The 25,207-nt window shown below is 38.2% G+C and overlaps 1 protein-coding gene across 3 annotated transcripts in view; it reads right to left on the bottom strand.

Annotated features, from left to right (window-relative positions):
- Positions 1-4,371: 4,371 nt before the first annotated feature.
- Positions 4,372-25,207, bottom strand: part of ntrk3b (neurotrophic tyrosine kinase, receptor, type 3b) — a 126,039-nt gene continuing 105,203 nt past the window's right edge. For all 3 annotated transcript variants that reach the window (XM_060884619.1, XM_060884627.1, XM_060884637.1), the window contains exons 13-17: positions 18,950-19,080; positions 15,488-15,660; positions 13,656-13,899; positions 6,868-7,026; positions 4,372-5,939 (exon numbers count right to left, since the gene is read on the bottom strand). In XM_060884619.1, the coding sequence (XP_060740602.1) occupies positions 5,754-5,939; positions 6,868-7,026; positions 13,656-13,899; positions 15,488-15,660; positions 18,950-19,080 (893 nt within the window). In that variant the 3' untranslated portion in view covers positions 4,372-5,753. The remainder of the gene's footprint in view (positions 5,940-6,867; positions 7,027-13,655; positions 13,900-15,487; positions 15,661-18,949; positions 19,081-25,207) is intronic.

Raw genomic sequence — 25,207 nt, 5'->3', positions numbered from 1 at the left:
CAATAACTATATTTTTTTATAATGATTATATTGAGTTTTTGTTGATATTGAATGTGTGCATTAATCATATAACAGCACTGTGGTATATCAGCTAGGTATAATATGCATGTGGATAAATAAATAAATAAATAAATAAATAAATAAATAAATATATTATATATAACTATATATCATAAAAGTCATCAAAAGTCAATCAAGTCATATCATCATGAATGGGCCAGTCTGATGTCACTCCAAATTAAAAAAATTACATAACATGAGCTCATAGTTAAATTCTAAAATTAATAACTAAAAAAATTACAGAATCTTAAGAGTCATGTTGGTTTCCTCAGGCAGTTAAAAAAATCTATAAATATATTTGTGTGTCATCAGATCATCATCAAAACCCAAGTGGACAAAATCATCCTGTTTTGCCTGAAGTAGCAATCTTACTCATTTCCCTTTCAATTTCCTGTGACCAAAAACATACAATTATGACACTGAAATAGCATCACTGATGTCATTCACAAAGGTTATTACAGCAACAAGGGATTCATGACACTCAAGCAGAATCAATCAAATCAATACGAATAGCTGCTCCAGTTTCGCATCAAAATTTTTACTCCATGATACTTCCACTCGCTGTTTGCTGATTTGCTTGTTATACCTACAATAAGTACATTTTGATCGAGATCTGATTATTGTGAATAACTACATACACTGGCTTAGCATTTTATTAGAAACAACTGTACAGTACACCTATTCATTCTTGCTATTATCTATTCAGCCAATCGTGTGGCAGCTATGCGCAGCTTCAGGTAATGTTCACATCAGCCATCAGAATGAAAAAAATTATTTTCTATCAATGCTAATCTCCTGAGATTTTCATGCACAACACTCTCTAAAGTTTACTCAGAATCTTACAATAAAGAAAAAACATCCAGTGAGCACCAGCTCTGTGGACATTCATTCATTCATTCATTCATCTTCTACCGCTTATCCGAACTACCTCGGGTCACGGGGAGCCTGTGCCTATCTGATGCCTAGGCGTCTGATGCCTAGGCGTCATTGGGCATCAAGGCAGGAAACACCCTGGACGGAGTGCCAACCCATCACAGGGCACACACACACTCTCATTCACTCACACACTCACACACTACGGACAATTTTCCAGAGATGCCAATCAACCTACCATTCATGTCTTTGGACCGGGGGAGGAAACCAGGGTACCCGGAGAAAACCCCCGAGGCACGGGGAGAACATGCAAACTCCACACACACAAGGTGGCGGTGGGAATCGAACCCCCAACCCTGGAGGTATGAGGCGAACGTGCTAACCACTAAGCCACCGTGCCCCCGCTCTGTGGACAGAGATGCCTTAATGATGGAAAAATCAAAACTTGATATATAAACCTATTTAAAATATAACCAAATCCCAGGAATGACCCGTATACATTCTCTAGTAACAATTTACACTTTATGCAAGATACTGTACTGTATGTAATCATATGATCTTTCACACAACGAATCATCTTTGCCATACAACCTCCTGTTTTCCTAAGTTCATACTGCAGCTCTGCCCTGTCTCTCACCTGCATGTTGTGAGTTCTAGCAGTGTCTTGCTCTGTTGTTATAGTCTTTCTAGTTATTTATATTTCATACAACTGCCTCTGGCTCTCTTGTGCCTTAGAACCTTAGTTGAATGACTGCAGCAATTCTGAATCACGTTTCAGATGCAACTCCAGTTCCTTGTCTGCAGGTCACCTTGTTCCACATCACTAGACTCTTCCTGACCTACTGTTTGGGCTTTTTACATACCGATATGTAGTCAAATAATCAATAGAAGGCATAAAGCAGAATAGCTCTCAATGCTGCCTGATTTCAACTTTTGTGGGCTAGAAACTGAAAATGGCTTCACTCCCATTTCCTATAGAAACAGCTGAGGGCTAATTGCACACAATGGCTCTCCATCAGTGGATGGGGTCAAAGGGCAATGAGATGGCCCCTAAAAGCCCCATGTATTCATTTAGCTGATACACTCACACACAGAGCCAGATTGGAGTGTGGATTTATGTTTCATAACCTAATGTCTACCTTGGCTGTGGTTTCTGTGAGTTCTGGACAAAACAAAATTTTGCAAAATTAACTTTCATACATAAGGGATTATACATAAGGGACTATTAAATCAAAAGTGTATCAAATTGTTACATATATTACATCTAATTATTTTATCCTTGTAATTCAGGCATTTTCATGAACCAGAAATTATTATTCTTTTTTTGATTTCTGAAATTTATAGGGTTTTCAGAATGGTTACAATCCAAACAAATTCCAAATAAATTTGTTCTTTTAGAACACCGATTATCACAAAGGCTTATGGGTAAAATTTACAATAAGGTTGTGCGAGCACATGCTATAATTTGGAATATATGAAGTGTTTGAAACGAATAATGTGTTACACTTCATTACAAAGGAATGAAGGATAGTTTACCACTTTGCTATGGGGATTGAATACACTATTAGAAATAAAGGGTTTTAGTATTAAGACATTATTCCTGTTAATTACCCGTGTACATTTGCTGAGGTTTCAGTAGTAGTGTTATTTTTTAGTTTACTCAAAAATAATGATTGCAGATTTCTGTGATAGTGAATAACTCTACAGTATATAACTCTAAAGTACAATCAATAGTATTAACTCTACAGTTTTTAAGTCATAGTTCTGAAAAAGGTGTGAAAAATAACAAACTACTCAATTTGAGTACATGGCAGAATGTAATGGCAATTTATAAATAATTCAAATTTCAGACACAATCAAAATAAATAGGTTTTTTGAAAAATCTACATTGTAGAAGAAAAGCCATTTTAAAAACAGCAATGTCTATGATAGTGAACATACTGTAGATGAGCATCCCTGGTCCAATGTATCAGGTCATTTTAAACGATTGTTTAAACACTTGTGAGGTGCCAAAGGGTCAATATAACTCAAGGATTAAATGAAACAAGATAATAATGATCCACAAATGATGCAAGTCAAAAGCCAATATGAAAAAAATCAACATTTCATTGTTCAAAATCTAACGTGTGGACTAGACTACTAGCTAGTAGTCTACAACTAAGCTGGACTACTAGCTAGTCACCTCTTATACGGCATGAAAGCACTGGATTAAGTTAAAATATCACTGTTATATTCAGCTGTGATAACATGTCAAGTGTATCAAAGTGCTTAGGATAATGCAGAAGCCAGCTAAATGTTATTTAAATCATTAAGGATTTGTTTATTACCACATCATTGTGGTTATGATTACTTTCTCTAGTGGCTCAGTGACTCGTTCCAAGGACTCTGAAGCTGTGTTTAACTTGATAGAAGAGAATAGGCACGTGATTCTATGTACAGTACATACTCAGTTTAGAGATGCTAATCAGCTTAAAACGTGTCTTTGGACTGGAAAGATGACTGGAGTAACTGGAGGAAGCCATCACAGCACTCGACACACACAAGATGGAATCAAATCCTCATCCTCAGAGGTGTGAGGGGAAAATGTGCTAAACACTGACAATTAAATATTCAATTTTCACTGTTAACCTTTTTAAACAAGCCACGTATCATTTCATTAATGAGACCAAAGATGCTCGATGAAATGAAAATCTATGAAAGTCTGTGAACTCGTTCCTTTCGTGCTGCCTTCAGCAAAATAATTCTGCTACAGTACATTTGCGCTGGAGTATTTCTCACAAACTCAGCTTGAGACACTGAAACATTTTGCTGGGTCTGCCAGCTGACATCCCTTGATATAATTACTGCCAGATGTTTATTAGAATATTTTTTTCATCAAAATGCAATTTCTTATTAAAGTATTCACGTCAGTTTCCATAAATCTTTACTCTCTTTGTGCAGAGGCTCTCTGTTAATCCCTTTTGTACTCTTCCTTCTGTAATCCTACTATCCGGTGTTCAGCTGATTCTTCGTTCCTCCCAGGGATTCTTCCTAATGTACTTTGTTCCTAAAGTTTCTTCTCACCATTGTCAGCTTTGTTGTCACTCACTCACTCACTCACTCACTCACTCACTCGATCACTCACTCGATCACTCACTCGATCACTCACTCGCTCACTCACTCGCTCACTCACTCGCTCACTCACTCGATCACTCACTCGATCACTCACTCGCTCACTCACTCACTCACTCACTCACTCACTCACTCACTCACTCGATCACTCACTCACTCACTCGATCACTCACTCAGGGGCTACAGTGGATTTGTGCAAAGCTGCACTTTTAAAAATGTTACAGAAATATGGAAATGATTTAGAAATTAATGACAAGTCCAAGTTGAATAAACAAACATGCTATACGTGCTACATGCAGCAAGAAATAAGCATTTTTCCAACTGACCAGGTTTGAATATTTATTTAATACATCTTCTAAACATACATTTTTCATTTGTCTTTAGCAAACCTTTCTGGTACTGCAAAGAGGCAAGAGAATCGGAAGTTGTCAAAACGGTGACGCTGTGAAAGATTTGGTGTAAAATAACTACAAACACTCCCATTGCAAAAGAACACAGAATTGTTTCGCTACAGACAACAAACACCATGAGATCGTTAACTTCAGATGCAATGGCACTGATATCACGTACTATGAAGATTCGCAAAAAACATTGCTTCGATGGGTGTCATTGCAGAATTGTGACACAAAGCTTGCACTGTAGTTTATGTTTTTTTTTTTTTTTGTGTGTGTTTTTTTTTTTTGGCAAGTTGAAAAGTAAAGCAGTTTACTATTGAATATGATTCTGCAGAGAGCTGATATTTCCTCCACAAAACATTCACTTGCCTTTTGAATGTCTTATAGCTGATTCTTTAAACTGTAAATGGTTTGACTGTAGAGATTAAAGTGATACAATAGTGGTCACACTGAACAATATTTATGCCCTCTCATGGCTGTGTTTAGAAAATTCGATGCTACCAACCAAAGAACAAAACAAAAACATTCATATAAAGAAAAAAAAATAATTTAAGCTGACCAGTATAGAAATTTACAGTATGTACAATCACATACAATTAAAATATACCTATATTTTAGTATTCTAAAGATTTCTTTTCCACTCAAGCACTCAAGCACTGACAAATCAAAATGGCAGAGTATAAAAAGAAGAAAGGGGTAAAAAGCAAAAAATAAAAAGATAAAAAAGCAAAAAACCAACCAACGAAATGAAACGAAACAAAACAAAACAAAAAAACAGACTCTAACAGACTGACTAGAGTAACTGAAATTTAGTAAGGCTTTGCCGACTATGTGCCAGAGAAAACAACATCAGAAGTCCATCTTGAAATTAAGCTCTAGCAACAGTGCTAAACACGACAGGCACCCATACCTTCAAGAATGAAACTAAATAAATAAAAAATATATTCATATATGTATATATACGTTTATAAAATGAAACACTGGAAAGCTTTGTTCATTAGATATGTGGTTGCCATATCAAAGGCAACCCATCTTTTACACAACTTTGCTGTCTTTTTATTCATATCAGTTTTTAGGAAAATGTTTAGCTTTGTAGAATTCTGTACACTATATACTGTACGAGTAAAGAAAATGTAAAAGTTTTCTTTAAATATTTTGTACTTTTTATTCGAGTGTATTGAAAAAAAAAAGGTGTTGCAGGCACTTAAGTCCATCCCCGACGTGTAGGTGATTTTACAGTGGCGCAGTAAGGTTAGGGGCCGTTTGGTTTCTCCTGGATTGTGTTGGCCTCAGGCCTGACGAAGCGCACAAGCGTTAGCCAAGGATGTCCAAGTAGACCGGTGCGGCTTTGCCCAAGGCATACAGCACTTTCTGAATGTCTTTGATGTTCAGTCGCTGCTGCGGTTCTCTCTGCCAACAGCCCAGCATGAGGTCGTAAACTTCCTTGGGACAAAGACGAGGCCGGTCCAGAATACGCCCTTGTGTGATGCACTCAATCACCTGTAGGACAAAAAGGAGTAACTTCACTTTCAACAACCTTCTAAAGCACCTAGAATTTGTAGTTACATAAAGTTTTTTACTTACTTACAAAAGTAACTAACTAACGTGACAATATTTAATTTTGAATGTTTTGTATGTTTGTCTATAAACAAATATGGCTATAAATAAATAAATAAGACCTGTAGTCTAACCCTGTAGTCTTGCAGTCCAGTGAGCAGCCTTTAGATAAATAATAGACATAAATGTATGTGACACGATAAACCACAACAGAAGATCAGCTACAGAAGCTGCTTTAGGTTTAGAAAACTGCTGAACTACAGACAGCTTGTTCTACATTTATCAGTTTGGTCTGCTGGAATACTTTGATAGATCCATCAGTTGATGTCCAATAACCTAAACGGATAACTATATCTTATGAACTGTATGATATATCCTATATAAAAAGCCATAAATTTTCAACATATCACCAGTCTTTTGATGCACGTTACCTAGTCGTGTTGTTACAATATAGTAAGTATTCAAATACTCATTAGAGAATACAAGTTCATAGTCAGCATATGCTTTTGTTATTGCATCATCAAGCAGAAGAGCCAATCACATTGCAGTATTCAAATAATATCCCTTATAGCACCGCCTTTCCAGAGCACAAGTGGGTGCGAGTAGGTTTGGGGCAATTTTCAGTATTTAGATTTCTTTAAAAGAATAAAAGTGATCTTTTTTTCGAATGAAGTTTTCTGCGGCGTTTTCTATTTTTGAATGATTTCATCTGGAACTGCCAGATCTACAGATGTATTATCCAATAAAACTACAAACTTAAACTGTTTAAGGTGAATTTGAATCACTACAAACTTTGCTGGACCTGTGGCAGCCAGATTAGAGATCACACTCAGGTTCTAAAAATGCCTGTATGAGTGAAATCTTTCAGCACCTCATTATTGGACAGCTGAAACCACGGCTGCTTGCCGTAGGTGAAGATCTCCCACATGATGACGCCGAAGCTCCACACGTCACTCTCTGTGCTGAACTTCCGGTACATGATGCTCTCAGGCGGCATCCAGCGAATAGGCAGCATGGTGTGACCGCCCACCTGGAGAAGAACAGATTACACATGCCACGGTTAGTCAGCCAGCACGCGTCACACTCGCTAACAGCATGATGAGCCGTGCCCCAGAGCGCTTGTAGCTGTAAACAACAGATATAGTCTGATATAGACTGATTAGAGGTGACATTCAAAGGTGAAGTTGAGAAAAGAAGCACGATGACGGGCTTTGAGAATAAGAAAGAATTTCACTTTTTTAGCAAAAGAACTCATTAAAACATCATCCATATAAACAATCATCAAAGGCAATGCTTTATTGTACAAAGATTCTTCTTGCTGTTGTGGTCAGGGTAGATCCTTGAAGGTAGACACAGTGAGAAGGAGGGAGAGCTTCTTCCCACAGATCAATCAAGCACTTAACCATGACAAACCCTGGATTTTTTATGGACTTTCTCGACTTAACAAAGCATATATTGCTCTACATACTGAATATTGTACATAGTTTCCACTATATCGTTAGTATATTTTTTTAGATTATATCTTAATACTGATTCTATTTTTATGATGTGGACAGTCGATAAGGCATTTCACTACACCACACTACGTTTAATTTACGCCACAATGCATTAACTTTGAATTTGACCGTTTTCGAACCTGGATAAATTCTATGCTGAGACACTTCTTAAAGTGAGTGAAAGTGACGTGACATTCAGCTAAGTACGGTGACCCATACTAAGAATTCGTTCTCTGCATTTAACCCATCCAAAGTGCACACACACACAGCAGTGAACACACACACACCGTGAACACACACCCGGAGCAGTGGGCAGCCATTTATGTTGCGGCGCCCGGGGAGCAGTTGGGGGGGTTCGGTGCCTTGCTCAAGGGCACCTCAGTTGTGGTATTGCCGGCCCGAGACTCAAACCAACAACCATAGGTTTAGGAGTCAAACTCTCTAACCATTAGGCCACGACTTCCCCCATAGCAGCCATGATCTGTAATGAAACAGCAAGTTCTGTAGTGCATTAATCAAACTAACCCTCTGCTTTCATTAGATGGGAATATTCTCAAATTTCAGATGGTTTTTACTGGTCCGGGATATGATGATTCTATTCTAATTCCCATCCCTCCTGCTGTCTGATGTTACTTCAGGCTACTCCAACTTAATGTTGTGCAGACAAACGTAAACGTGCTTTGTCAATATCTCCCTCTTCCTGAATTAATTAGGTGCTTTTATCATAATTCTGGAACCATGTTGTTTAAACATATTCATTTACATGCCATCACACAGCGCTCACTATAGCACGTCTCCTCACCTTAGGAAAAGTGTGAGTTTTTTTTCTTTTTTTACAGCATGGCATCTGTGAGATGCTTCTCGCTGGATTAAGCAAATTAATTAAGTTAGGTTGGTGATTTGAAATGACCTTTCGGTGGCACACGCAGACACACAAACACACACACACTGGCTTCACTACATGCGCAAATGGATCCGAATCCCTCTTTAAAGAAGGCAAATTATAACCGGTTAAACAGGCGTGCAAATGATAGCGCTATCACCTTGGGCTTTGTGGCTGAGGCCAAAGCAATTAGCCTAGCAGGGTAGGAAATTAATAACACCACAGCCCCCTTCCTCCTGTCCCCCTAAAAATAAAATACAATTATACAAATATCTGTTGAAAAAACAAACGATCATCTCATTCGCAATTACCCAAACATTTCCTTTCAGTGTCATTCTGGAGTGTTTTCGCTTTCACTGGCGTGTAAACTGGATTACAGGCCAGTCGTGGCTGCATGGTGGAAGGTGAGATTGGATTAGTGGTGTGGAAAGTCTTCCAGCATGGAGAGGACGGATTACAGTTCCTCAAGTGCTACTCACCAGGCATTTACACTTTTAACTGAAGATGAAGCAGATTGTACTTCGCCGATAGGCCTTTTTTTAAACTCCAGAAGAAACAAGGAGTACAAGTTTATATATCAAACAATGCTTGTTCTTTAAACACTATAGGACAGGTAGAACACTAGGTCCAGCTTGCAAGATATATATATCGATTTTTCTTTGCAATATGACTGACATGGCTGAGCTGTGAATTTCGCTGGTTTATCAACAGCCACCGCAGTTAATCCGTAGCCTGAGCAACAATAATCCAGTCAACATTTGCTGAACTTGTACTGTTATATTTTGGGGTCGCTGATACAGTATGTGAGATGATGCAGGATGAAGCTGTGTGTGTGTGTGTGTGTGTGTGTGTGTGTGTGTGTGTGTATCTATTTGTCACAGTACCTCTCTCCTCTACGTTGTTTTACTGCCTTATTCTTTCTGGTTCCTAACAATACCTGAAATAAGATTAATTCCACCACCACCGCCGCCATCATCTTCTACTTACATTTATGATATGTGAAAGACGTCCTACCCCAGAGCAACTTACATTCATCACATTTATATAACTGAGCAGTTATGAGTTAAAGGCTTTGCTCAAGGGCTCAGCAGTGATCGCTTGGTGGTCCTGGGATTTTAACTCACAGCCATCTGAATAATAGTCCAGCCAAATAATCTTAAGCACTGAGCTACAACTTTACTAAATACCAAATACCAAACCTGCACACATCATTATTCACACATCACACGTTAAGATTTATGAATGCATTTAGCATTTGGGCCGAGATCACGAAACACATTCAGACCAGCTCATGCACATGAAGACAGTTATCATAGAAAGTAATTATATATGTGTATTTACTGGTAGCAGTTTAATAGAAGAATCCTGTGCTTGTTATTTTATCAGTGTATTTAGTTTTCTGAAAGAAAAGAAACTCAAGTACTGTTACAAACAAATAAGTGAACAAAAAAATAAAACTGCAAAATCAGTCATTTGGATGTGACAATAAAAAAAACAAACATTTGAAATCCTAAAGGACTGAAAGCTGCTGGTCTAGCAACTACTGGAAATTCATGTATACTTTAATTCTGCTAAAACAGCTCTGAATCATCTGAATGGGGTTGAATAACTCATCCCTGAATAAGCCTAACTTTCCCCATATAAAAAACATTGACATCTATTGAATTCCCAACTCTATATTAAGTTCCAATCCTATATTTTGATCATGTAGGTTAACTGTAGTGTGGCATAAAGACACTGTTACTTCAGGATCAGTTTGTTAGTGTTTTTCCCCTGAAAGTTTTACTCCATTTATCAAAAGACCTACGACATTGTATACTTGACACACCATTAAACGCCAGGAAATCAATGCAGTACTTTTAATACGAGCACAAAAGTGTTTGGATTGGCTGTTAGTGAAAAGGTTGTTATCTTTTCCCATTCTCCCCCATTCACTTGTTTCTGCTGGCCAGGTGCTCAAGCCCTGCAGGAGTGCCAATGTCAATATGACTAGTGGTGTGTGGATTGTGTGCTTGGCAGAACTCATGTTTATAATCACTCGATGCAGTGAATATGTCCAGTGTGGTTATGATTTTCTAATCTTTCAGCTGTGTCAATATCGCAGCATGGCTCTGCTGGAGAGATCGGCTGGTGGAATATGAGCTTTCCACTTCCTGCTTACTGGCCTACATTCAGACCTCCATTATTTAATAAGGACAGAAGGTTTTACAAATGTAATGTCTATGCAAGCATATGAACTATGAGGTTAAAATTCAAATTCATTCATTCATCTTCTACCACTTATCCGAACTACCTCGGGTCACGGGGAGCCTGTGCCTATCTCAGGCATCATTGGGAATCAAGGCAGGATACACCCTGGATGGAGTGCCAACCCATCGCAGGGCACACACACACTCATGCAATCACACACTATGGACAATTTTCCAGAGATGCCAGTCAACCTACCATGCATGTCTTTGGACCGAGGGAGGAAACCGGAGTACCCGGAGGAAACCCCCGAGGCACGGGGAGAACATGCAAACTCCACACACACAAGGTGGAGGCGGGAATCGAACCCCGACCCTGGAGGTGTGAGGCGAACGTGCTAACCACTAAGCCAACGTGCCCCCCTAAAATTCAAATTAATTAGGTATATTAATGTTAATTAAAAAAAAACACACAAGCTTTGATCTACAGTAAGCTTTGAGCAGGTGTATTAATATTAATTGAGCATTCAACACAAAAAGAATTAAATATAATTACACAAATGAATTAGATTATTTGGTCTATGATATCATGAATTACAATTTAATTATAGGCCAAACATTTGTTCCCTATGTGACTCCTACTTGTAGTCTGTGTTTACATGCAAATCTGAATGAATTCATTCTAACAGACAGTTTACTGAACCTAAACCTGGTGAAATTCATTCATTCATCTTCTACCGCTTATCCGAACCACCTCGGGTCACGGGGAGCCTGTGCCTATCTCAGGTGTCATCGGGCATCAAGGCAGGATACACCCTGGACAGAGTGCCAACCCATCGCAGGGCACACACACACTCTCATTCACTCACGCACTCACACACTACGGACAATTTTCCAGAGATGCCAATCAACCTACCATGCATGTCTTTGGACCGGGGGAGGAAACCGGAGTACCAGGAGGAAACCCCCGAGGCACGGGGAGAACATGCAAACTCCACACACACAAGGTGGAGGCGGGAATCGAACCCCGACCCTGGAGGTGTGAGGAGAACGTGCTAACCACTACGTGCTAACCACCGTGCCTCCCCTGGTGAAATTTGTTTAGTTAAATTTACCATGATAAAATTACCATGGCAACAAGAACCCTATGTCAGATGGCCACAACAATCACGTCACATGACCACAACGCTGATATCACATGATCACAACCCTGAAGCCCTAAGCCTGAGCACCACTATTTACTATTTACTTCCTGTGTTTCAGTGTATCATTGTCAAGCTTCTGTTATTGTCACTTTTTTGTTGCATCACCATCCCCAGCCTCATTCTTAGTCGGTACAGTATATTTTACTATTCTTTTTTGTGCTTTTTTTTTACTGTTTGTTTGTTCTTTTTACACCTTGTAAAAAAGCTACACTTGCATTATCTGACATCTGTCAGCATCTTAACCAGATATTCAATTTTATGTCATAACCTCATAGCCTTGCTCTTATAACACCTTCAGGCTCTAACCTTTTAGTTATGCTGTCATATCTAGTCTTGCCAGAGTCCCTGTCTGCATTTTGTACATTATTTACATTGTCCATCACCTGATCACAATCATACCCAACAATTTTACCCTCTCTCTCTCTCTCTCTCTCTCTCTCTCTCTCTCTCTCTCTCTCTCTCTCTCTCTCTAGTGTTCCTAGTTCCTAGTATGATCGTCTTTCTTACAGAGCTACTTCGTCAAACCAGACGTTCTACCACTGGTTAGAGTCTCATCACTCGGTGGTCACCCTGCCAGGGATTGATGGTGGATGGAATCCACCCAGAGACTGTTATGCCTTCTTTGAACCAGTGTGGTGTCAGTTAGTTACATATTGTGAACTCAGAGTTTGCGCTGACCCATTCGTTCCTCAGGAGCTCTCGCTTGCACTACTATAAACTGTTGTAGAAATATTATTTACATTTACATTATTTAATGTCGTGTCACCCAAATGAGGATGGGTTCCTTTCTGAGTCTGGTTCCTCTCAAGGTTTCTTCCTCATATCATCTCAGGGAGTTTTTCCTAGATGCCATCGCCACCCCTTGCTCATTAGGGATGGATGTTAGAGATGTATAGAATTTTTATTTTAAATTAATATTTTTAAAATAATTTAAAACTTTAATTGTATGTATTCATTTATTAATTTTTATTCCTATTTTTTCTTCTTCTTGTTTTATATATATATATATATATATATATATATATATATATATATATATATATATATATATATATATTCTATACTTCTGTAAAGCTGCTTTGAAACAATGGGAATTGTTAAAAGCGCTATACAAATAAATAGAATTTGAATTTGAATAACATTCTATCTCTTGCTCCTTCTTCAACCAGTCAGAACCTTATAATAAATGCGGTAAATGAGTCTCAGTGAAATGTCCCACACATGTCCTTACTGAACAGAAGGTGAGAGGAAAAATTTGCATTAACAGAAAGGTTACTTGGATGCCCTCCAAATTCTCAATACATTTTAAAGGGTTTAAAATCCATAACTCTATCTTTGTTTCACAGCACCATGTTTTCGATGGAGCTGAATGTATGCCAGAATTCAGATTAGTGAAGCAGTGATTCTTGAACTGAATCCATTCACTTGAATGAAGTTTACGAGCAGATGGATTATTAACACACTGTCGGACATAGTATGTAAAAGTTACACCCTTACTTAGGATCATACTCAGAGACAGGAACTTATGTACAAAAATTTTTTTATGCAGAGGAAAGTTCCTCGTATTCAGACTTGGGTTACGCAGCTGCTTGACTTTCCCATTCAGTTTGTGCAGAGCAAATATTTCTGGAGCAGAAACATCTGAGACAAGCTTCAAAACACATGCACCTGTCATTAGGCCAAAAAAAAGGATAGAATCAGGCAGAAAATTAGGGATAAAAAATGCAGTCTAAAGAAGGAACAAGCTGGGGGTCACACCTCATGCTGAGAGGATCAAAACCAGCTGTAGGTTATTTTATCATGCTTTTATTTCATAATGCTGTGTTATGTTTATTCATCTAATTAAATAAAAAAGCTCTTTAAAACACAGCCGTGAAACTGATACACACCCGATAGTAGTCCATGCTGTAGATGTCCCTGGACATGCCGAAGTCTCCGATCTTCACCAGGAGGCCGTTTCCTACCAGGCAGTTGCGTGTGGCCAGGTCACGGTGCACAAAGTGCTGTGAGGACAGATAGACCATGCCAGCTGCAATCTGTGTGGCAATGTGAAGCATTTGAGAAAGACCGAGTTCGCCGTTGCTCTGCATCGGATGGCCGTCCACCAAGATGGTGGCGTCTGGACCATGAGCCCTGGGAAAAAAAAACAGGAACAAAGATTCTTAGTCTATTTGGTCATTAATGCTGTATAATGCAATATTGTTTGAACATACAGTATGTACACTGGTTGGCGCTGTTTCTGTTTATTGTCTTTTTTTGTATTGTCTTGTAATTTTTGTCTGCACTGTCTTTTGTCCTGTCTTGTTTGTCTTGTCCTGCACTGTTTGCACCAGGTTGCACAGATTCATGTACACTACTGTATATGTATCTACTTACAAGGTCCTTAGCACTGACTATGTTTTATGTAGCACCATGATCCTGGAGAAACTTTGTCTCATTTCACTGTGTACTGCAACAGCTATATATGGATGAAATGACAATAAAAGCTTCTTGACTTGACTTGCTGGAGTTTTTGCAGCTTTTCTATAAAAAGAGGCAGAGGCAAAGGCAAGCCATAAACGGGTAAGAAGCCTGTCCTGGATTGCCGTGAAAGGTCAGACTATGCAAAAAAGTTGCCCTACAGTCCCTGCAACCTCAAATCTGTAAACGTGCTATAACTTTGAAGTAGCTCAATGTGTAGCAAAATACCTCACATTTCATTTCAATCTTTCCTGCTAAACAGAACTCGTGTTGTTTAGGGTCCCGGACATTGTTGATTTCCTGGCCCTTTTTCATTCTTGCTGAATAGCTGTGATGATTGCAGGCGGATTTGCATAAGGTGTCTGTTTAAATGTGCTCCAGTGTAATTTCTGCCTTGCTGATCGTCTAACGTGGAGAAACGCCCCCTCGCCAATGTGCTGGAGATCTAACAATCAAACAGTCTTCGAGTCAGAGAAGCTATTTTGCATGTAAAACACACTCCTGCTTGTCTTGTGAGCTGGATAGTGAGTTCTCTTCAGGCCAGCTTTATTCCACACACGCAGCGTCTGGGTAAGTCCTAATTGGAGTCAGCGACCAGCATCGCTTTATTCTTTTATTCCCCCCCAAAAAAACTGACTAGCTCCATGTTCCTGCTGCATTTAAAAAATATATATATATAAATCATTATTTGGCATCTCAGAATGTGAGTCGATAGGAAGCTTTTGTGCATAAGAGATGAAATGTATCAACAATATTCATTTAACAACAAAGAGCTCTTTCTCTAGACATGATCAGCTGAGAATTGCAGAACAGAATAAGACACAAAATAATTATCCTGTATGCTACATGTACAGTGAATATCTATGACAGGATAATTCAGGCAGAGAGTAGTGTGAGATGTGAAATAACTCACATTTTATCTGTCATGCAAGAGCAGCGTAATAAGACTTTTTTTTTTGAAAGGAATTCTTTAGCCATACTACACAGGATGTGAGACATGAGTAGCAATTACTGTATGTGTATGCTACGCGCAATCTTCCTTACACTTGCATCGTAACCTGGCGAGCTGACTTGTCGCGGTAAATTACTCAGGACAGATGCAATCATCAAAATGCACTTCTGGCACAAGTGGCAGCATCCCGCTGGCGTGATAAACAGCACTTTGCTTCAGCAATATTGAGCATCGCATTGATGGGAAGTTTCACTGCTGCTTTAGCACTGCCTGTTCCCGACGCTCGTTTTCTGAAGGAAGGCATCTCACCTCAAAAACTTATTAAGGTCTCCATGCTTCATATACTCGAACACCATGATGAGCGGGTCGCCGTCCACACACACGCCGTAAAACTTCACAATGTGCTCGTGCTGCAGGTTGGTGAGTAGCTCGGCTTCTCTCTGGAAGTCTTTTCTGGCGCCCAGAGTCGGGTCTTTCAAGGTCTGGGAAAGAGAAACAATTGAATTGAATTTTGAAAAAATGGAACAAACCTACATGATGCTTATCGTAAGGAAACAGGATATCTATACAACAGAATAACTACAGTATAAACCCTCTACAAGAATTATAACTCACACTTTCACACTGACAGAAGGCCATATGAGTAATTAACCTAATACAATACATAACTGAACTGAAGGATTAAAAAAAAAATCACTGTAAAATTTCTCCTTAGGTTAAATATTCTTGATGAGACATGTTGAGTAATGAGTTATTATTACTGTAATAAAATGATAATTCTGTCAATTGACTTTTGGGTTATTTGTGGGTGCGGAAATCTCTGCCGAATGCAAGCCTGCCTCTGGTTACCTCTGTCCCAACCACTAAGAGCGTGCTACAGATTATCCAATTTTTATATAACTAGCAAAAAATTCAAAAATGGGTATCATAACACAAAGCATACAGCATCACTGAGGGACACATGTATTCCTGACTGTCCTTCAGTACTGGAATAAATTTTCAGCCTCACTCCAGACACCAGAATAGAAAAAAAAAAATTTCCTCAAACACTCTCTGGATTTAGGTTTGTTGTCCATTTGTGATGATGTTTTTCATCCTACTTCGTTGACATAGCTGTAGCACTTCATGAGTGTAATAAATGTGAACAAAGTAGATTTAGTGTTTTTGTTTGAGTTACGTTTCTATTTCCTGTCTTTTATATTTTGGAAGAAAAAAACAAGCAAAACCCAGTAGAATGTTATGCCACTGGAGGACTTTTAAATTAGAAATCATGACCCAGATCATAGTTATCATGCCAACAAGATACAATGAACTGCTCAATCCCAGTACTTTCACGGCTGAGATATTAACTGACGTTAGATTTAAGCCGTCACATCTGATACCGCACGTATCTGCCACTGTAGGTATCATACTACTACTCACTCAAAGATGAACTTGACAATTCAATGTGACCTCACGTCTAATGAATCTAGTCCTAATCTGTTATATTCACTTCCTCAATTTATAAAGCTCATACATGATATTATCACAGATCTGTGAAATGGCATCAGACACGGATATGCTGCTTTAATGATGCACCATTCTGCTTAGCAGGAGTGCTCTGATTGGCTGGGAAGATTCTTAATCACCACCAAACCTTTAGTTTTGTATTTTAATAGTCCAGGGCTCATATGAATGAAATCTGAATGCGGCTTTTGAATACACTCTAATGACCTTGCAACACTGACTGCGTAGGTTGAGGCTTTTGCCCGATGAAGACAGGTACCTCATGCTGCCACAAATGTTCTTCCGAGCCACTGCAGATATTTAGAGAGATTCCACAGTGTAGCCTGCAGCTTCCTCCCACGCTCCATTACTCTGGGTATTGGATATTTCTTTCTGAGATATAATCCAATCAATTAAACCATCCTTAAAAAATAGCTGGGTCTCTTACAGCACATGGACCGATCTGAAACTCTGTAACTCTCTGAAACACGCCACGTGGATGTTCAGATGGAGAGCGGCGCTAACACTACAGATGGCTTACCATCCCCCCTGTCAGCAAATCTGTTAGCATCCTGTAGCTCACTGCCATGTCCTTAACAGTGTTCCTGCCCTGCATAACAGACACCCCATCAACGGTACCACTGCGGTGTGTGCTGTCTGTTTGTGAATCTGTCTTACCCTCGCTCCACGGCGATGTACATCGAAGGCAGAGGAGCACTCGCCTCTGAGTTCATTTTCATGCTGTAATGGTTTAATTCAATCAATTGAATCATAAGAAAGAGTTCAGATGCCCACAGCTAATGTTCAACACTAAACATCATTACAGGTCCTAAAAAGCAGTTCCAAAACTGATATTGCTGGCACAGCAAAACAGAACCGTCAAGTAAACAGGACGCCTGATGATATCGCTTAGGTAATGGAGAAGATCGGCCCTGAAGGCTCCATTTTTACATGTAACTAAACTCACTGTATGCTTTACAAGACAAAGTAGTGACGCTTGAAGAGATATGGTAGACACGAACGAAGATATATGTCACCTAAAACATGCAAAAATCAATATGACCAACAGACCTCTGTGCCTTCTATAAAAAACGGCTAACGACCCAACATCCATCAAAATGTCTGAACTATAAATTGGGGTGAAGGCAAGACAGAAATGGTCCAGCATTGCAGATTCTTAGCCATTTCACTGAGAATAATTTAATTTAAATAGCTGTCTCACAAACTTTAACAGTCTCAAATCAAGGGTCAAAATTGTGGCTCTCTCTTGAACACAATACAACAAAAGGAACTATACAAGTAAAACGCACAAGAGGCCTGATGTTTCAACTAAAAACAGCACACACATCCTTTAACTCTCCAGTTCTGTTCATCTCTTCTACAGCTAGCCTCTTTAGTGACAGCCTCTAGTTTTTAGCCTCTTTTCTCCAAGTTATTGGCTACCAATTCCCATACACTGGTCTTCTACTGTAGTATGGAAGGATGAAGGCTACTACATTCATTTCCAAGAAAAGAGAAGAAAACCAATGCATTTTTTAAGGGTTATATCTCATTCATTTAACGCTACAATGGCTAAACACTCATGGAGGAGAGCACTATTCTGAATACATGACCTAAGAGATGACTGCCGTTATGGATTGTGTCTCATGCCATGTAACTCTTTCTGGGTGACCTGGGAATGCTTTATACATCATTTGCAAACATTGCTGCATCATATAAAAGCATGAACAATAATGTTTGTTTTTGTGTAACCTAGCTTAGGTTTAGGGCCAAACCTAAACGAAAAATTAAATAATATCAGAAAAACTGCAAAAGATCTTTTTGGGCATCTTTTTATCTTTACTCTCAGGGAAAAAAGTAATTTTTTTTCTTGTTTTCTTGTTTGTTATTTGTAATACAAATTTGTTGTATTACAGGATTAATTATTGTTCAGGTTGAGGTTTAAGTCTAAGTTTATAGAAATTTAACTAAGCCCGAAAGCAAATGCTTTAAAAGAAATACAATAAAATAAATTGTATTTTTAATGCTTTATCCTGCTCAGGGTCATGGTAGATCTGGCAGGCACTTGGTATAATGTGGGAAAAAGCAGATCTGTGACCATATCAATGATTAAAAGCAGCATAAAAATAATCCTGAATTCAGTACAACCATAGACACTGACTATGAATGCAGCAGAAACTCACAAAGATGTTTAGAAGCATTTCTCTCCTTTCACTAAACATTTTAAAAGGCTCATTATAAGCTGAGCTAAACAGAGCAGGGTTGGTTGAATAAGACGCTATGCACCTTGACGGCTACCGCCATCTTCTCTTTGGTGGGACTGAGGTTGTAACACTCGGCCAGGAAGACTTTACCGAAAGCCCCTTCTCCCAGCTCCCTCTTCAGAACAATGTCCCTCCGCTTCACATGCTGGACATCTAAGTGAGAGAAAGAGAGAGAAAAATGAGACAGAAACAGTTTAATATACAATATGTCATGGCTTATGCTGGTAATGGAAGACAGACAGACAGAAAGACAGACAACATTAAAAGATACCCATAATACACTGGAACATTGCACCAGTTTTCAGCTTTGTTCTCATTACCCATTTATGAGCTCTCACTAAGAATATTCATTGTTGACACATTAGTAGTTGCCAATTCAAGCGTGAGTAACTATGCATGTGTGAGGTTGTGAGTATATGATGTGTACTGTATGTGTGGGTGTGTTTTTCGTAGTGTCTGAAAGGTCACTTCCTGTGCAGATGGAGCTCTGGAGGTTTCATTTACTCTTACAACTGGATGTATTTTCTGCATTTCTTTGAGTGCCTTAAAAAAAAAAAAAAATAAATAAATAAATGCAAATGAGAGTCAATTGTAAAAAGCCTCTTTAAACCATCTGTGGAAATTCACTTGGGGCCATTTAGGCATCGGCACTCGATCATTTTCATTATAGTGCAGGATATTAGCATTTCTAAAAAATGCACAACTATACTCATGCATACGATCGCCGCCTCTGGATATAAGCACACTCTCAAATATGACCTTCGTTTATGAAACTAAAATGTGACATGACATTTTTTTTTTATTTTGAGTGTCACTTAGTTTTTCAGTTTCTAAGTAGTGACCTTTTTAATTTTCTAAAAGAACCCTAAATCTAGATTTCCCTAAAGCTACTTTGTCACAAATTGTCAAAAGAGCTATATAAATTGTATTTTATTGTAGTAGATAGATAGATAGATAGACAGACAGACAGAAAGACAGACAGACAGATAGATAGATAGACAGATAGATAGATAGATAGACAGACAGACAGACAGACAGACAGACAGACAGACAGACAGACAGACAGATAGATAGATAGATAGACTCCATTTCCTCAAATGTCTTATTTTAAATAACCACAAATCTTTATTTTACGTGTCCACAAACCCCATACAGTACACACTCCATTTCCAAATTTAGATGAAGCTTGGACTAAATTCCATCAACAGATGGACAGTTTCCTTAGAATATGTAGTGTGAAATACTTCGCCAGAAATCTTGCTCTGCATCAAAAGTCCATTGCAAACTCCCTGTCTGTCTGCATTATTCATTACAATCTATTATAATGTCTGAGTTTTATGAAACACTTTGTACTGAACCTTTTAAGACAGTCATTACGACTGAATTGTTGTCTGTCTGAGCTATATCGTATTTGAACCAGCCAGAAGTTTTTCCTATCTCTCAGGAAATATTTTTGTTCGCTCTTTTTTCACTCTCAGAGCCAATAAGAATCTGTAGTTTCAGGCCTCAGAAACAGATCTTTACACACTGTCAATACGAACAAAGCACCAGACACCAGAGGGATGGTTATTATTTGTAAAAAATGATATACAATAAGTTTCTATAACTGTGTAATGTTATTTCAAAAAAGAAACTCTTACTTCACTCTTAACCTTGCCTGGGCTTTGGTCCTGTAAAAATCATATAAGGTAAAGAGCCCTTTTAACATACATAGATTTATAAAACCTTGCTAGCTACTGTAAGTGTGATTTTCTTACATTTACAGTATTCGGCAGATAACCTTATCCAAAGCAACTTACATTTATATAGCTGGGCAATTGAGGGTTAAGGGCCTTGCTCAGGGTCCCAGGAATGGCAACTTTGTGGCCCTGAGATTTGAACTCATGACCTTTTGATCAGTAGCTCAACATCTTAAACGCTGAGCTACCGTTTCCTTGATCAAGCTGAACATATCATAGCAAAATGGACATAATCCTAAGTAATTTGGCACTAGTGCAGTCACATGATCAACAAAACAGAGAAAACGGCTTAAACACCCAGTACAAATGACAGCAGAAAAAGCTTAAAAGTTTAAATGGGCTAAAAATACATTAACAGCAATAACGTCAGTTATTTGACTAATATAGTAAACAATAAATTTGACTAATCAGACTTCAATAAGGCTTGACTTTTTTTAGTTTGACTTTTTTTTGGTCAGTTTGATTACGGCTGATGTAGTTGATGCTGATAATTGAATTTATTTACCGTTGTAAACTTAGAGGTTTGCTGTAACATGTTACATGTACATGTAGGTGTCGCGTATTTAGAACTGGAATTAAATGATTTATATGCACTTCTCCTTCTCACTTTTGCTGGGACGCAGATTTGAAAATGTTAAGCAGTAGCATTTCCTGTTTGAGATATGCATAAATAAAAATCAGACCAGAAACTATATAGTAGAAAGGTTGTGAAGCTCTGTGAAGCTTGCTGCACTTACATGACTACTAAGTGGATAACTGCAGATGAATTTTTGTTAGCTGCTGATTGTTTTCTATGTCTGTGCATGTGTAATCTACACATATATAACTCATCATTAAAAATTCAGCGTAGGTTCAAGCCCCTGAATTACTGAAAAGTCACAGTTGTGACCTTCTCAGCTCTGTGCTTAGACTCACATGTAAGGCACTTTGGATAATATTGTTTGCCAAATGCATGAAAATGTAAATGAGGCATTTCACATGGATTAAATATGTACAACTGCTGTGTGCAATTGGGTGACAGTTAATAAAGGTTACTGTAGTTATTTTAATTATGAAGATGATATTCTTTTTATTAACATTTTAATTACTGTAAACGATCATGAAAGTGACCAAAACGGCAAAGAATTTCTTCGTTTTTGAATGTATTTATTAACATTAATGCTAGCCAAAGCTTTTGGCTCAGCAACATGCTGAAAAATTAACAAAGAAGAACTGTGAATGCTTCTGGCTGGTAAAACCAACAGTTACAAAGGCTTTTGGAAAACGCTTGCAAAAGTAACACATTTTCTTCACACCTACACCTCCAAGTGGCTCATTAAAGCCTAAAATTGATCAATATTGGAAAAGTAGTCAGTACAGACTACAGTGTTATATTAACACTTACAGAATGTTCACAAATAGCTAGTATGGATGGAGATGCTGAATAAAGCTCTATAGAATAAATCCTATGTGTGATGATTTTGGACATGCTTGGAGCTGCATCAGATATGAAAAATTTAGCACTATTTCTGGTTATTTACAATCAAGAGATTCTGCTCAAGTATATACTGAAGCAAATGTCATCATATGAAGTACTTAGACTCCTGTTCTTGGCTCACAGGACTGGAACCCGGTGTGGTCTTCTGCTGTTTCAGCTCATATGCCTCTATGCCTCAAGGTTTAATGTGTGCAATCTGAGATGCAAAGATGCAATGAGTATGTATGTACGTACAGTACACACACACACACACACACACACACACACACACGTACATTTCACTTTAATCTAATAGTAAATGGCAGCAGCATAATGCAAAAAATCTTGCAGCTACAGATCAAGTGCTTTTGTTATTGTTCACATCAAACATCGGTATGGAGAGAAAATGTGATCTCAGTGACCTACCAAATGGGCTGGTTTGAGTAAACAACCAAGTTCAGAAATTGTTGATCTCTTGAGATTTTTACAAATAAATCAGTCTCTAGAATTTAAAGGCTACATAATGTATGGTTCCTCAAAACACATAAATTTATTTCCTATACAGTAAAAAGCCATGTGCTAATAATGAGAGACAGAAATGTGTCACAGCTTTTATTTTATCGCAGCAGAAAAAAAAAATCACCAAACTTTTGCACCACACTAGTCCAACCTCAGCCAGAACCCCAACATGACTCGTCTCTTACGCCACCTTGTCAGAATTCTGACTTCCGCCCACAAATCTTTGACAACAGAGGGCGAACGCACTCGAACTGTGAATGGCATCTCATAGCCGCTGTTATTGCGTTCATCATTCATGCACAGAAAATGTAAGAGTCTAAGAGGGGAGACGCGAGGACGGGTCAAAACTCCACTTCTGCCTCAAATATGTAATTTATATTCACTTATTTGATCATTAAGTGGTCTACTGCCTTTGTCCCATCCTCTGAAAGAGTAATTTCACAACACATCTGAAAGCACGGAGCTGGATGGGTTACCTTAACCTTCTTTTTTTCCAGCCTTGATCCTGTCACCTAACACACAATGCACACATCTTCCATAGATTTAAAGGGTCCAAATAATAATTAAACCAAAACAGACTAAATGGTTTGTACCGTATGTGAGTTGTTTATCTTTAACAAAAGAACAATTCAAGACACCATTATTGACAAAACGTTATTACTTTTTATGTTGTTCGCTGAGTATCTGTAATGAGGTCAAGCGCACTTTAAAATTCAGCAGTTGTACAATTATAATTCCTGACAATAGGCTGTGTCTAGAGAGGTCCATGATCTTTTGGATTTACTTCATCAACAGGTGCTGATAAATTCGTCCTCTTGTCTTTACTAAAACACTAAAATTATTTATCGCCCATAAAGGTAATGATGATACAGTAGTACAAGTACGAGAAGTAACACCAAATAAAAACGCATCACGAAATTGTATAAAAAAGGTAAGATAGAAATAATAATAATAATAATAATAATAATAATAATAATAATAATAATAATCAGTGTGTATGTACATATGTTACATAATGATCTCTCTCTCTCTCTCTCTCTCTTTTTCTATTCAATTTATTTCTATACTGCTTTAAACAACTGACATTAACTCAAAGCAAAGGGATTCCAGGGGTTTACATATAGAAGTATAAAAAGAAAATAAAAATGGGAAAGTTTTAAATCTACCTCCGTGTGACACTGGAAAGGAAATGATGTAAACTGAACTGTTTGTTAAAACTTAAAACTCATTTCTTACTAATTTTCATGTATGTGTGTGTGTGTGTGTGTGTGTGTGTGTGTGTGTGTGTGTGTGTGTTTGACTACCTAGAATCTCTTTGTGCTAAAGTTATCTTGAGAAAAACAGACAGTCCATGGGCAGGCTGGTCATCATGAAAACAAAAATAATCACTGTGTTCCTAATTCTCTCCATTCAGTGGGTCAAATATAGTTACGAAAAAAAAAAAAAATCTAGACAAAAGACAAAGAGGATAAAAAGATTTGACTCATTTGACATTTCCAAAGGTTCCTTTCCAAAACATTCTTTTTTATCTTGCGCTTCAATTAACGGCAGACAGCCTGTTAGCCTGCTTTTAATCCCCTTTTCATTTCAAAACTGTTCAATACTTTTAAAAGTGATTTCTGATCTTTAGCCTTCTAATCTTCTTCCACAAGGATCTGAAGCCTGCTGGTATTTTTAAACATACATTGGCTTTATAGTATGAGATGCTAAGTGATGTAATTGGACGAGTGATTCAGGTAACATCTGGGAGATAAAACAAAAGCAGAGAGACATACAAGCGCTTTATTTGATTTTACAGATGGAGGATGAGCTTGTGAACCTCCAGCAAATGCCTTCATTGTATATAATGTTCAACTGACTACAACTGGTGTGAATGAAAAAATACCTGGCTGTTGCCTTTGTCAGGGCGTATAAAGAACAAATAAGTGCTATATATCCGAATGGGTTCACATCACATGCTAATGTACTCCAAAATGTACAGTAGGATGTTGACTTTTTTCATTGGCTAGGAATAAAGCAGGTTAGAATGTACAGACACTTCAAATGTAAAAAAACGAAAGAAAGAAAGAAAGTAAGAAACAGAATAAAAATTATGTGAGAGTTGTGTCATGTCTGTTTACACTGTATCCCAGCTTATTTTACTTTTTTACTTTTTTATAATATGGTATGAACTAATGATTGATTGGCAGCAACATTATCCATCAAGAAATTAACAATTATTTAACATTTGATTTGATAAAGAAGGTCCAGTATGACAGTGTTGAGAAGAGAGAAGAGTCTGAGGATGTTAACTAGTGAGTTAGCTGGAATGAAAGGCAGCTCCTCTGAAAAAGGCAGAGCTCCGGGGGTCTGGCCTCAGGCAAAACACCAGAAATGAAGCTCTATACAAATGCAGAAAACTCATGGCAGTGCTCTCTCTCTCTCTCTCTCTCTCTCTCTCTCTCTCTCTCTCTCTCTCTCTCTCTCCCCTCTCTCTCTTACTCTCTCTCTCACTCTCTCTCTCACTCTCTCTTACTCTCTCTCTGACTCTCTCTCTTACTCTCTCTCTCTTACTCTCTCTCTCTCT

The sequence above is a fragment of the Tachysurus vachellii genome, chromosome 1, assembly GCF_030014155.1.
Source record: "Tachysurus vachellii isolate PV-2020 chromosome 1, HZAU_Pvac_v1, whole genome shotgun sequence".
Classification (NCBI taxonomy): domain Eukaryota; kingdom Metazoa; phylum Chordata; class Actinopteri; order Siluriformes; family Bagridae; genus Tachysurus; species Tachysurus vachellii.
This window is presented reverse-complemented; position numbering and strand designations above follow the sequence as displayed.